Source organism: Myxine glutinosa, chromosome 12 (assembly GCF_964187855.1).
Source record: "Myxine glutinosa chromosome 12, kmMyxGlut1.1, whole genome shotgun sequence".
NCBI lineage: Eukaryota > Metazoa > Chordata > Myxini > Myxiniformes > Myxinidae > Myxine > Myxine glutinosa.
This window is the reverse complement of record NC_136272.1, coordinates 36,902,425-36,917,158: the sequence shown is the minus strand read 5'-3', so window position 1 is coordinate 36,917,158 and position 14,734 is coordinate 36,902,425. Positions and strand designations below refer to the sequence as shown.

General features: G+C 45.9%; 2 protein-coding genes across 2 annotated transcripts in view; one reads left to right on the top strand and one right to left on the bottom strand.

Annotated features, from left to right (window-relative positions):
• The window catches only part of LOC137437955 (gamma-aminobutyric acid receptor subunit alpha-2-like), a 373,866-nt gene that overhangs the window by 87,844 nt on the left and 271,288 nt on the right, over positions 1–14,734 (top strand). The gene's annotated exons all lie outside the window — the stretch shown is intronic.
• On the bottom strand, positions 4,601–6,332 carry LOC144888451 (uncharacterized). The gene is made up of 3 exons (XM_078766364.1): positions 6,208–6,332; positions 5,095–6,170; positions 4,601–4,662 (listed from the first exon to the last, which is right to left on the bottom strand). The coding sequence occupies exons 1-3, from the start codon at positions 6,258–6,260 to the stop codon at positions 4,601–4,603; spliced, it is 1,191 nt and encodes a 396-aa protein (XP_078622490.1). The 5' UTR covers positions 6,261–6,332.

Here is a 14,734-nt window from a genome sequence, read left to right as displayed (position 1 = left end):
ATAGTTAGGAAAGAGTCAAAAGTACATTTTGAGTTATTTTTCAGTAGAAAACAATCTTAAAATGTGTCTTTTTATGAACTGGGATGTTTCACACACTTGAAGGTAAATTGAAATAAATGTGTTCATACACTCCACGTTGTTACTTCTGGCAATGTCATTTCAAAGAACTTTTTATATTTACATGGATTCACACCCTTATTCTGTTTAGAAAAGCCTAAATAATAAAATAAAACCAATATGTCACTTATCATGTCATCACTTAATAACCCAAGTCAAAATTGAAATTTCTGTTACCGTGATACACACTCTCATACATGACTGTACACTGCCAAGTTAATCAGTGTCATCATCAGTGTCCGAGTCTGACAACTCTACTTCCAGCTCTTTTTCTCTGGCTTGGTTGGTGCAGGTTTGTAGTTTGCACATGTCTGTGCACTTCAAGCTATATGCCAGGCAGGTACAGTCCGGTAGTTTGCATGAGCGCACACATTTGCAGGACAGCAACTGGAGCACAGCTTCTGGTGCAGGTGATCCACGCATCCACTGCACAACAAGCTTGCCCTCTTCATCTGTGGTCCAACCACAGTCCTTGGGGTCAGGGATGAATGGGTGACTCTGCAAACATCTCCTCCAGATGGCCGCTTGATAGTTCGCACGGAGGGCATGCAGGAAGAGACAGTCCTCAGGGAGGCAGCTGGCTAGACTCCATTTCACCACGTCTCGCACAGAACAGTTGGTAGCGAAGCTTGTTGACTGTGGCAGTCTGTGCAGAAGGCATGTAGAGATGGCAGGTGACCTTTTGGAGTTTACTGAACAGCTCCCCAGATACCTCCCATGACTGACCAAGTTCAGCAAAGGCCTCCAGATAGGTCTTGTCAGACTTCATTCGCTTGAAGGCAGCCAACTTGCCATGTCCAGCAAATGCGCTGACTGTATCACAGCCTGTGTAGCCATGCATACCAATCAGTGCCTCACACACCTCACCTCCCAGAGCATGGCTCAGCTTCTGGATGTCAAGGTATCTTGTCCTGGCCTTGGTTCCACACTTCATGTACATGGGACATGGGATGGACTTGGCAACAGCCAGGCACAGCACGAGGACATCTGTGTCTTCTGCACTGATCACAACGGACCTGATGCCAGATTCTGCTGCATGAACACCATGTAGTAAGATGCGGGTGTCAGCTTCTTCCTGTGAGGACTTTAGCTCTGTGGCCTCCTCCCAGTGCTCTTTCGACAGTTTGTAACATTGATGTCCACAGGTCACATACAGTAACTTGTTGTCAAGCTTCTGCCTGTGTTCTGGCCCCTTCCACGTCTGCACAAGGAACTCGATCAAGCTGGTCTTGTTAGATGAACTGGAGATGAACTTTCTCCACTGTTGAATGTTGTGCCCAGGTGCTATGGTCTTGAACTGCAATGCTGTGTCTCCTCCCCTGTTGACCCTTTCCGCATTTTTGATGGATGTGTCTCTGTAGACATCGAAGACGACATCAATGCGGTGGCTCTTTCCACATTCATGGAGGACTTGAGACAGTGCTGATTCTGCCAGCTGTGAGAAGGTCTTTTCATTTCCTTTCAGTTTATGGACTAGGCTCATCCCATCAATGACTGTTCCTGAGGGCTCTGGGATGACCTCTGCTGGAGAAACATTCTTTTCCAACTCCCTGGCAAGGGCAGCTTTGTTGGTCTTGCGGAGAGACCCATCACCATTGGCCAGAGCCCATGGCAGGGGCCCCAGTGGATGAGCCAGCACGTCACTCATGTGTAGTTTCCTGCTTTCGGCAACAAGTATCATCTGGCCAAACATTTTCCTGTCAGCTTTGATGACTACTTCTTTGGCAGAGCTTTTACTACATGACTTCTTTCTGATGTCTGAAAACGTCTTCAGCTTCTTCTTTGACATCTTGTCATGAAACGTTGTAGCTGGGGCAGCTGCTTCCAAGCGCTCTTGTTTGAATGTTTGATATGCCTCCTCTCCTACCTTGCGGGCGTCGAGAAGGTCCTTGGCAACTTCTGCTGGGGCCACCGCACCAGTTGACAGACTGACAAGCTCTCCATGGTCAAGGTTGAATGGATTCAACCAGCTGGTTTCCATCAGTGGAACCATGGACTGGATGTCAGCCTCATCTCTTCTGATTATTGGCATCTGTAGGTCAGGATGACTGAAGTTGTCATGTTGGCCTACATGAACCATGTCCCTTAGCTGTCTCATATAAGTGCTTCGGTACTCAGATGTCAGGTAGTATCTAGCCACAGCTCCAGGTTTCAGGCTGAACCCTTTTGTGCCTCCAGGTGTCTGGGTGTCCTTGTTGACAGTCTCTTCGATCGTCTGGTCCACAGGTATCCGCCCAAAGGGATTCTTGCAGCCGATCTGCACAGAAAACCCACCTTGCATAAAGTGGGCATGGATGTCAGGATGTTCGATGGGTAGCCGAGACATTGTGGCATAGTAGTAGGTCAGGAACCGGGCGTAGTTCACCTTGTCATAGGCAAAGCACCAGGGAATCATCTCTCGAATAGCTGCCAGGTGAAGCATCCAGTTACCTTCTCGAGATGCTCGGATGAGGCCCAGCATAATCTCAACCATGTCTAGGTAAGACATCCAGAAGGCTGCAAGGCTGTTCTCATCTCTGAGGGAGTTCAGGTAGGTTTCGAACAGCTCCAAGATACGTGTGCATGATTCATCCTGCAGCAGGTCCTGGAAGGATGCTTGGCAAACATTGTTGTGGAACTCTCCAATGCTCTTCAGGGCTTCTTCTAGGTGTTGGCTGTCTTCAGGATGAGTGTTCTCTATCCACAGAAGGAAGCCTTTCCAGGCAAGCCTCATCAGTGCTTCATATGCAGTCTTGTGTGCTCTAACTGCCCGGTTGTACCTGCGACCTTCCATCAGCCCAGCCATAGACCCTTCTGCAATGACACCTGATTCAACAAACACATCTCTGAGTCCTGCATCTTCAAATCTCTTTCCTAGGATGGACAGGAGGTTGCAGATTGTGTGGAAGACGCCCATCCTGATGATGATGTTCTTGAATTTGTCATGTTTCCACACTATCTCAGCAGCCTTGGCAAAGAGTGCTTTGTCAAACACACAGACGATCTTGTTGAGCTGTAAGGACTGCATGATGCCAAATGTTTGCTCCAGTACGTCATTCACAGTTGACATCTCAGTTGCAGGAGCATTGATTGTGGGAAGGTAGCTCACAGTGTCCTGGATCACTGTCACATCATTGCGGATCTGGATGTTGAACCCTGTCCAGCTGCTTATGGTCTGGTTCTCAGGATCTGACATTCGAGTCAGGAGCCATACATGGTTCTTCTTCTTTGCATCTTGAACTTCTTTGTTTGTGTCAGAATCAAGGGTCTCAGTCTTAGGTGGCCCAGTTCGCTGTCCAACATTGTAGCTGTAGGTTGGTAGCATCAATGGGGCAGGACTGATGCTCCTCTTCTTGGATTTGCTGACTGCAGGCAGGACCTTCTGTGGCATGGGCCCTGCAACTTTGGGTTGGACAGCAATGCCATTGACCCTGTGAGAGGTGCCTTCTCCACTCAGTGTCTCTTCAAGATGGTCAATGTTATCCCAGGCCAGGTAGTGGAGTGGCTTATGGAAATGATCGTGACACGCTGGCCCAAAGCACTAAATTTGGCACAGTTATACTTTAGGACCATACAAAACTTTTGAGAGGGGGCTGCCCGATTTTCGAGGCCCAGGTCAAGGTCAGGTCAAGGTCAAAGGTCAAATTATGTGTTTGTCACGTTTTTGCCATATCCAGCTCATAGCTGTCATAGAAACATTATCTCAGTGTCTAAATAATCATTTTTAAGGACAAGGAATCCATTTGTATTATGGAAAATATCCTCAGGTGCTGCCATATTGTATTTCAAGGTCAGGTGAAGGTCAAAGGTCAAATTATGTGTTGGTCATTTTTGCATCGGTGTTTTTGACGTACATCGATACGCTGAGGGAGGATACTGGATTGGCCAGTACAGAGGAGGTCGCGGCCTGCATGACTTATGCTTCACAATTTCCGCGACAGAGACACAGTCCTGTGCATGGCAGTCCTGCGTTCCTGCACGTGCAATTCTTTGAACAAGTGGGTGTCGCCTTACCGTCCCGTATCATCACCGCACTGTCCAGTGTTCCTCTTTCTCTGGTGTCTCTCTTGTGTTCTTTGCAGTTTTGTATTGGCAAATTTAAGCTGACACTTAAGGTGCCACTTTGCATGGTTGTTGAGCAAGTCATTTGCATTAACATGATCTGGAAAACACATGTCAACAGGCATTGAATGTAGTTCTCTGAAAGAGTCGACATTTCGGATAAAGTCCTCATATGATTGTAGACCTTTACCATCTTGTCTGGTCGCAGGACATTTTAATGTGCCGTCATCCTTTCCACATATGATACAGTTTGCCCAGTCCATGTTGTCTATTAGTCTTCAAATATCTCCCTTGTTTGTCGATCGCTGCCTCACTGTTATTGTAGCTCAGTCACGCTGTTATCTTCCTCCTGAAATAAAAAAACGAACATTAATATTGAGCCACCACCAACAAAATAAATCAAACGTATCAGCAGTTCTATGCACAGAACCACCGGTCACCCCTACTGAAAGCCAAAGAAAACATTGATTTTTGTAGGTCGGCCATCTTCTAATCCTATGTCAACTTTTTGTGAATGAATATGGATTAATTCCACTGATTTTAGCGATTTTAGCCCTTTCGTCGGGGATGTTAGCCCCCCACCCCCCCCCCCCCGTCCCCCGTCGGGGACAGCCTGGCGCCGCCACTGCCTATATGGCCGTCACCTGGTGGAACTTCCCATAATAGTAATGGATTCATTGACTAAATATGTTGGTTATGTGACTAAGACCAAGTTTTTTAGGTTGTATATAAGCTGGATATTGCAAAAACATGACAGACACATAATTTGACCTTTGACCTTGACCTGGGCCTCTAAAATCGGGCAGCCCCCTCTCAAAAGTTTTGTATGGTCCTAAAGTAGAACTGTGCCAAATTTGGTCCTTTGGGCCAGTGTGTCACGATATCACTTAAATTTGGACTTTAGCCACCCCACTAAGGGTGGGAAGGGAAACACACCAGGATGCATGTCTTCTGGCAGTGGTATGTCCTCTGCTGAGCGTTCCAGCTTCTGGACACAAAGAGCTGTGTCAATCTCCTCTACTTGGGAGTAGGAAATAGCATGGCCAAGACGATTCAGACTTCGTATCAGTTCTGTGTTTCCTGTCAGTGATTTCACAGCAAATGGGAGGAGTATGTGCTTGGGTGGCTTAGTCTTGCCACAGGTGACAGCAAAGACTAGATCACTGCCAAAAGAAGCAGCAAGACGCTGGACTCTTTCAGAGGGATTTGCACACTCAGTATCCCCAGTCAGCAGGGTATACAGGAACTTTGTGACAGCTTCAGGGATGACACTTTTCTGTGTATCAGGTGGCCATGACTGTTGGACATCTTGTTTCTTGATCTGATTCCTCAGCTGTATGGCTGCTTTGGTGAGGACATCCATGGATTTGATAGACTGTGCTTCACGTAGATATTGCTTCATGTTGTGGGCTTCCTTGACAAGGTCATCCATTGACAGGCTGTCTGGATAGAGAAGCACCCTTCCTTTCTCATTTGAGACAAAGTGAAGTGACCCTTCCAGCTCACTTTCAAGCTTGCGACGAACATGCTTCTTTGTCGAGGGTTTGATCTTGGTGATGCCATGGGAGTTCATGGATCTCTCAAGCCTGGCTGTGAGGTCTGTTAAAGGCAATATTTCAGGGTTTGGGAGGAATTCAGTCCTCACATGCATGAACAGTTCCTCATAGGCTTGTCTCTCTGTCTCTTCATAATCTGCTGCCTCACTCTCTTCCTGTTGTACTTCTGAAGAGCTGGTAGAAGACACTCTTCTTGTGTACTCTTTGTAGCACGTCTTGTGGTAATTCCCCTCTGCGGCAACTAGGTCTCTGCTCAGCAATGCAAGCACTCTTAGATCACATTTCTTTATTGCCGCCTTGCGGATGGTGTCGTCTGCTCGTAACTCAAGACACTGCATAAGAGGTTCCCTTGATTTTTGTCCTTTGATGTATTTCGGCTTCTGGCAGAAGATGCAGATCTTGTCATACAGTCTTGAAGTAGGCCTACTTGGTGCATCCCTGGTCCTGGATGATGATCTTCTGGAAGCAGCTTCTGTGGGTTCAGCACTGGCACCTTTGGAGAGGATCGAGTCCAAAGACTTCTTCATGGTAAACATGCTGCGGCATTTGCGATGGTACTGTACCTGAGGTACTTCCCCTTCTTTTAGTCCTTTTGCCAAGTCAAGGACTGGGGCATGCTGTCTGATCTCTGCAGCCTGGAGCAAAGCCTTCCATGAATCCAGGTCCCTCAATGTCACCAGGGAATCAGAGTCATCGTCTGAGCAATGAATAAGACAGTTTGTGCATGGCCGCTTCTTCGGCAGGGTGGTACCTTGATCCATCGACATCACTCTGATCACTGTACAACACTATCTGCAACATACAAAAAGATAATATTGGTTAAGATATTAATTTTGAAAGAAAAGATAATATAAGCATAATTGGTGGGAAAAAAAACGCTTAAATCTACCTGTAATTCAAAATGTTAAGTTTCCAGGTGAAGATAAATACAATTATTGCAGGCAGTAAACACAATACAATGTAAAAAATAGTGTGAATCGCATTTATTTTGCATTTTGCTTTTTAATCAAAAGGAAATAACCTTATTTGCATTGTTTTAATCCACATTGGTGGAGATAGAAATTTGACACTGGCGTATCTTTCATTTTTTGCAAATTACACAATGGCGCTAATGACAAAAAAATGAGTTTTAAAAATTATTGACAAAGCTACCTAGCTCAAAAGGCTATCATATTGTTACAGACGCGGTTGTGGATGTTGGTTTACCGAGCGGTTTGGTATGACCGCGTCTGCACAGTTTACCCGATTATACTCGAACGTTGGCCGAGTCGCGCTACGCTAAATCAATTGAGGAAAGGACACAACGGCTGGGTGAAAATGACACGACACCAGGGGTACAGTTCTCAAGACCTCCGGAGGAGGTTATAATAGTTCGGAACGTTAGATTACAAGGACGAGAGAGACAGCATAGGAAGGTAGGCACTTAATTACGGTCTTATAGTAGCCCCGACAGACGACAGATAAACAGGACAAAACTGACTCACACGGGGATTGATGGCAAGGAAGGGCAGGTAGTCGAGGCTCAAGGTGCACTCTTGGCTCAGGGGCAGAATCGACCCGGTCCGGTCCAGAGATGCGGGAGGTCTCTCTCAGCGCTAGAAGGTGACGTTTGTTTCTCCTTCGTGGCTGAGGCGCATCTGACGTCACGTCCGGTAAATCGCTGCGTATATCCGGCGGGGAGTGACACGCCCTCGGCTCGTTAGCTCCGCCCCAGATGGAATCGGCCCGTTGCTTCTTATTGGGTGCAGGGGGTTACCGGGCTCCGCCCTTGACGAGGAGCTGACAGCCAGCCCCTTCGTGGTAACCTGGAGGTAACCTGGAGCACATGGGCAATGGCGGCTAACCGAGCCGGAGTGAGGACGCCCACTCCCCGCACCGCGGCCGCGCCGCCCCCGCTGTGGTTGTAGTTGTTGTTGTTGTTGTTTCATGGGGAAGATGGGAGGAGGTATGGGGAGGTCCTAAACTCACTACTGGTGCCATACAATCACATTCTGGTGCAACGAAGAGTCAGAATTAATGGAAACGAGTCCTTAACTGACATAGACTAAGAATAACTAGCAAGATGTCCGAAAGTTGTCTACGTGAGATGCAGTGGACCTGGGCACGACATTTAATGGGGGAAGAAGGGGAAGGTCGGTTCTACAGAGTGTTATTTACAGGCAATGGGACTAGGGAATGGGGGATTGGGGATAGTTGGGGGGTATTGGGGAAATAGGGGAATATTTACAAGCGGATATGGATGGAGGCCAAATCCCATATCCGCAACAATATCTTATTACACTCATATCAACCCTATAAACATTTTAGTACTACTTTGGTTTGGTCCCCCCAGGTGGTACCGATATCTGCTCTGGCCCATGGACTATGGGGCGATGGGAGTTGTGGGAGATATGTTGAAGGCAGCAGGAAGTTGGGGTGTGAAGAGAATGACAGAGATCTGTAATCTGGTGGTGAAAGAAGGCCGCATTCCAGTGGATTGGGAACTGAGTACCCTCGTCCCTCTATACAAGGGGAAAGGTGACCCTCTAGAGTGTGGCTCGTACTGAGCGATAAAGTTATTGGAGCATGGAATGAAGGTATTGGAAAGGGTGTTGGAGAGAAGGATAAGGAAGAGAGTGAAGATCGGCAAAATGCAGTTTGGATTTATGCCAGGAAGAGGAACGACAGACGTGCTTTTTATTGTGAGGCAGTTGCAGGAGAAGTACATGGAGAAGGGGAAGAAGTTGTTTCTTGGGTTTGTTGATCTGGAGAAAGCATTCGATAGGGTTCCACGCAAAGTATTGACATGGGCAATGAGGAAGTTAGGAGTGGAGGAATGGTTGATCAGAGTAGTGATGGCAATGTACAAAAGAGCGCGCACAGCTGTAAGGACGAAGGACGGGAACAGTGGTGAGTTTGAGGTGAAGGTGGGAGCGCATCAGGGGTCGGTACTAAGTCCACTACTATTTGTAGCTGTGATGGAGGTGCTGGCTCAGAACGTAAAGGAGGGTTTACCGTGGGAGACTGGGAGTTGTTGTATGCAGATGATCTGGTGTTGATTGCGGAAAGTATGGATGGACTGAAGGAAAAGATGAACACGTGGAAGGAATGTATGGAGACAAAAGGTCTGAAGGTGAATATCGGAAAGACGAAGGTGATGGCAAGTGGTAAAGCATGTGGTGAGGTGGAAAGAACTGGGAAGTGGCCCTGTGCTGTGTGCAGGAAGGGTGTCGGAGTGAACTCTATTCAATGTACAATGTGCGCTGAGTGGGTTCATCAAAAATATAGTGGTCTGAGAGGGTCGTTAACCAGTGTGGCAGCTACATTCAAGTGTAAGGTGTGCACAGAGGGAGCTGCAGATGGAGGAAATGTTGAGTTGGATCTTGGAGACGGCGTGAAGCTGGAAGGTGTGAAAACATTTTGCTACCTCGGAGACATGCTGAATGGAGAAGGTGGATCAGATTCGGCAACGGTTGCGAGAGTGAGATGTGCATGGAAGAAGTTTCGGGAACTGAGTGGCGTGCTGATGAGGGGAGTGTCGTTGAAGCTGAAGGGAAAGGTGTATGCTGCATGTGTGAGAAGTGTTATGATTTATGGGAGCGAGACATGGGTAATGAACGTAGAGCAGCAACGAAGGTTGGAAAGGGTGGAAATGCGAATGGTTTGATGGATGTGCGGAGTATCGTTGAGAGAGAGGAAGACAAATGATGAATTGCAAAAAATGATGGGAATAGAGCCTGTGATTGATGCTGTGAAGAGGAACAGGTTGAGATGGTTTGGTCATGTGTTGAGGAAGGATGAAAGTGACTGGTTGAGAAGAGTGATGGAAATGAATGTAGAAGGAAGACGGGGAAGACCGAGAAAGACTTGGCTAAAGATGGTGGAAGAAGAAATGCGGGCAAGGGGGTTAACAAGGGGAGATGCAGAAAATAGGGCAAGATGGAGAAGATTGTCATGGGGACCGCAAGGCTAACCCCCGCTCTAGCAGGGAAAATGGCCTTAAAATGCATGTTGTTGTGTTGTATTCACGTCTGAAAGCCCTGGAACCAAAAACTGTTATTTAATTTTCACAATTCTTTCATTGCTAACATTTGGCATCCTGAGATCACATGTTGTGCTGTTTCGTCAAATCATTACTTATTCTGCATAACATGTCTGTATCATCTTTTTATTAATTAGTTCCCATGCTCTCTGTGGGAGTGACATGAAGGGTCATGTTATTTTCCTCTCTGGGGTATATAGATCACAGTACATGTAGGCTCGGATCCGTTAGTCTGTGGGGTATGGGATAAGCATATAATGCCTCAAGACTGTCGGGTTTCCTCCCTTTCAGTTTTGTGTTAAACAGCAGTGAATGTTTAAAAAGATAATCATAAGTATTTATTGTTGATAATATTTTTTTCTACTTCTGTTAGGTTTGCCCCCCAAAACGTCACGATAAGCTATTTATACACTTTAACATGGCATTTGGAGTTGGGGAGAGGGAGTAGGTGTAATAGGGGGGGGGGGGGGAGGGGGTAAAAAAAACCCTTGGGGAGAGGGGATATTAGTATTAATATTGTTTTGTAATAACATTAATATTATGCTATTAATGTTGTGTTGTTATTACTTTTGTTATTTATTAGAAGTGGTCTTGGAAAAATGCCATGAAAAGCTATCTATACACCTCAACATGAATTTTGCCCAAAGTGGAAAACCCCCTCGGGAAGGGGGAGGCAAATGAAGTTGCTGCAACCTCTAAGTGGTGTTGCAAAATAAATGATACTTTTTTCCCCCAAGATGAAATGAAGTTTCAATCGGATGAAAAGCCAACCAAAGGCTTTATTTCATTAAAAAATTAAAAACTCACATTTAATACGTGTCAATATGTCCACCATTAGCTTCAGAAACCATTTGAAGTCGACTTTTAAAAGATTTCAGCAAAGACACGAACATTAGTCGCAAATATGATGGAGACAACACGCAGGCACGTCATGATGACGCACGCAAAATTTGAATTAAAAAATCACGGACATGTGGTCAATACAATCTGGGGGGAAAAAAGTATCATTTATTTTGCAACACCCTATATCGTGTGACCCTTAGTCCTCCTGTCAAGTTTGGTTTAGATTGGATAACTAACGACCAAATCTTTCTCGGTCAGACAGACAGACACTAAATTGTGTATTTTATAATGATTGGCCAAATTATTTCTGCCTTCTTGTGGGGTTTGTAGCGGAGGAGGGGGGGGGGGGGTTCTGGCCAAAGTCTTTTTGGAATCAGGTGGTTTGATTGGCAGGAAATTTGTAATTTTGCCTGGGTGCTGTCAATGACTGCTTATGGGTGCAGGGAGTGGAATTATGGAAATGAGAGAGAACATGAGGTGGTGCTTGGCAGACGACTTGAAACTTGAAATTGAAGTTGTCAGGCAATCAATTCAGGAAGACAGTTCAACAAAAAAGAAAAGACGTGTATGAAATATTCCAATGAGAGGGAGGGCCTTTGATTCCAAGTCCTCAAGGGGGTGCAATATGGAAAGTGGCAGCATCATTCCACAATGGGGAGCCATTGTCTGACGCTCAAGATGAAAGCTTTGTCGACTATAATGAGGACAGCAGAAGGACTTGACCCTGCGGATAATTCTATGGTGGCAGCCTGCTTTGGAGGCCAGCTTCGAGATATGATCTGCACCAAATCATTTATAGCTGAAAGTGAAGCCCAGGAGCTCCAGAGACTACTTTTCCAAGAGGCTGACCATAAATGGAAAATAATATAATTTTCCTGCCAGTCTTCACAAAGAGACAAAGTGAGAATATCTGTTTTTCTGCCTTAAAATACATGTTCCAGTTAACACGACTAGTTGCTTCTTTTCTCCAGATTAGCATGGAGGGATGCTGCCCCAAGTAGCACATCAGAGGTGTGTGGAACTACATGACACAGAGTGGAGTCATCTGCAAAGTGATTCAATTGATTTTGCAGAGACAAGGATGTGTCGTTGATGTATATAAAGAACAGGATTGATCTGCGAGCTACTTTGAGGGACACTGAACTCCAGAGGATCAGTATTGGAAATGCTCTGGCCATTGCTTCTGAATTGCACAAGAAAATGGGATAGGCAGTCTTGGAGGGAACTCTAGATACAATTATAAAGCTAATGTAAGAGTTGGGAAAATAGGGTGGGATACTAAACAGAATCAAAGACATGACAAATGTCGAGTGAGATAGCCCTGACCTCTTGTTTGAAATTGATGACATCCATCCATTATGACGTACAAAGAGGAAGTTTGTTCAAGGTGGAATAACCCACGTGGAAGCCAAGCTGATGAAGAGGGAAAATATGAGTCTTAACATCAAATTAAATTATCGATTTAATTACTTAGGTTATAATGATGTGAAGATGGTTGACAAGTTTATAATTAAGAGGGCCAGGTTTGGTTCAGTTATTACGAATCTGGATGATATTGGATGTCAAAATGCGAATCTCAGGCCTGGCCAGCTGGTTCGTGAAGACTCGGGCCAAGCTTCCCACGGCCGACCCCACAAGAAAGGTGGGATAATCGTGGCCATTAAAGAAGACGAAGATTGGATGTCAAAATGGTATAAAAATAACTTCTGCGGAGGGGTAAGGGCAATCATTGGGGGAGTATAAGATGGGTGGAAATTAGAGATGGAAAAGGGTGGGGGGAGGGGGCTGGGTGGGTGACTATGAGTGAGTGTGGAACATCCTATAAGAGATTGGTTTGTAAGATATGTAACTTCTGAAGATGAGGCAGCACCCTGTTGAGTTAGATCCATTAAACTGGAGCATAAGCCTCAAATTGGAAAGGGTAGGGTGTTGCTTGGCTGGGTTGAGGTTAACGGGATTGGTAGTGGAGTGAGGAGGGGATTGAATTTCCTGGCACAGGTTTTGCTCATGGGGATGTTGGTAGGCGCGGTGAGCACAGATGCACCACGGTCATGGGTGGAGGTAGGAACAATAGATATAAATGAGTGAACGTTGACGAGGAATGATGGACCAGTGCGTCTGCATTTACGGCAAGATAATTTCCATCTCGGGATACCTAAATCGGCAATGCTGTGACACACATCACTGTCGGGGTGATAATTGGGTTTCTGAATGCTTCCAGGAAGTTTATATTGTACCTTCTTGAAATAGGCAGGTAAATTGTACCTGCCTGCTTGACTGTTATGAATGGATATATTTACTACAATGAAGGAAGATGTAATGGACTAGAACGCCAAGGGTAGGCGCAACTGACATTCACAGTGTTTAAAAGAACATCTTTCAGGGGGATGAGATGGGTGTAAAGCAGAGACTGAGAAGGAAAAACCCTAAAACGAACTAATCGGACTCGTTGAGGCTGGGTGAGAAACACGAACTAGCATGCAATAAAATATATCGACAAACACGTGCAGTACTTTAACAGCAATTAATTAATTATCAAAGGCAACAAAGGACACAATCAAGGTTTACTTTTACAGACGATTTGTAATGTAAACAGGCAAACACTTGTAATGTGGCTGGTAAACAGCTTTACAGTAACGAAGAAACTTAGCTTCGCAGAAATGAAGCATATCCATGTCTGAAAGACTTGGAACCAAAAACAGATTTCAGTTCCTTCTCTTCAATGTTAGTTCTGTCCAATTTCCTCCATACCTTGTTTGTTTTTGTGTGTGTGTTTTTTCTCCACAAATTACAATTTCAAATTCAAGTTGTAATAAAAAAAAATCGCACCCGTGTCCGAAGGAAGTTCAGTTTGATATTTTTAATATGAAATCGTGGCGGATGACGGATGACCGAAACGATGCTTTAACTCTGCGGCGTATACCCAACTTGACGGTAGTGACATGCACGGGATGGATGGCAGCAAGGGCTTACCTGCACGGAGTTCACTGGGCTTCCTCGAACCCATCACAAATAAACGAGACAGAACACCAAGTAACATGCAACAGATAATGGGTTTATTAAAATAAGGCAAGGGAACAACGAAAGGTAAGGTAAACTAAAACTCCTAAATGAGGGTCCCTCCACTCTGACTCAGATACGAACAGGGGAAAATAAAAGTAAAAGAAAATAAATAATGTTTATGTCGTGCAGCCACTTAGCTCCAGTGTCAACGAGGGTTTGGTGGTCGCCACAGATCCGTTCGGTCAGCAAAATGGCCACGCGTCGACCTGCTTAAGATGGCGCCGAGTCACGCTTTTACCTTGCCATGAATGTGAGGTAATTCTGGCTGGCGGTCCCCTTGCGCTCTCCACTCTGTCTGAAACACTGCGAGCTCCACGAACCGCCGGCAACGCCCCTTCCTCACAATCGAAATTTGCCACATCGCTCCTTCTCTGCACTACCAGAGAATGCACTTTGATTTACACAGGCTCCGGACTCGCTCCAACAGTGCACACTAACCAAAATCCAACCGCCTTTCACGCGAGCCAGAACAAAGAGAAAATACGACTGTCTCTAACGAACGCCAGCACAAGAAGAGAAAATGCGACCGCCTTCAACGAACGCCAGCACAAGAAGAGAATGCAACCGCCTCCAAATAACACCAGCACAAAAGAGAGAGAATGTGACTACCTCCAACAAACGCCAGCATCAAAGAGGGGAGAGAATGTGACCGCCTCCAACGAACGCCAGGACCAGAAGAGAGCGAATGAGACCACCTCCAATGAACGCCAGCACAAAAGAGACCAAGATGGCGAGATGGCCTCTTTTTGCTCCCCGAGCTCTTGAATGCTCCACTGCTGACGTTACACTGTCCAATCACCGACATCCCATTACATCAGTCCATCACCACAACCAATCGTCGTCTTCGGTGCGGGGCCTAACGGCCTTGCTTGATGTCTAATGACAAATGTCGAGGCGTGGCCTCCCCGTCACGAGTCGTCGGGAAGTGGAGTCTAGTCTCTGTTCAGGAATGTTTGGATGACGTCGGGGTTTACTTGCAGATTGGCAAATGTGCTGGGTTTGTGTCAGGCTTTTATGGCTGTTGTAATGACGGCCCTTTTTGATGAAATAAAAACGAAGGGAAATATCACAGGGGCAATTACACACTGGGGTT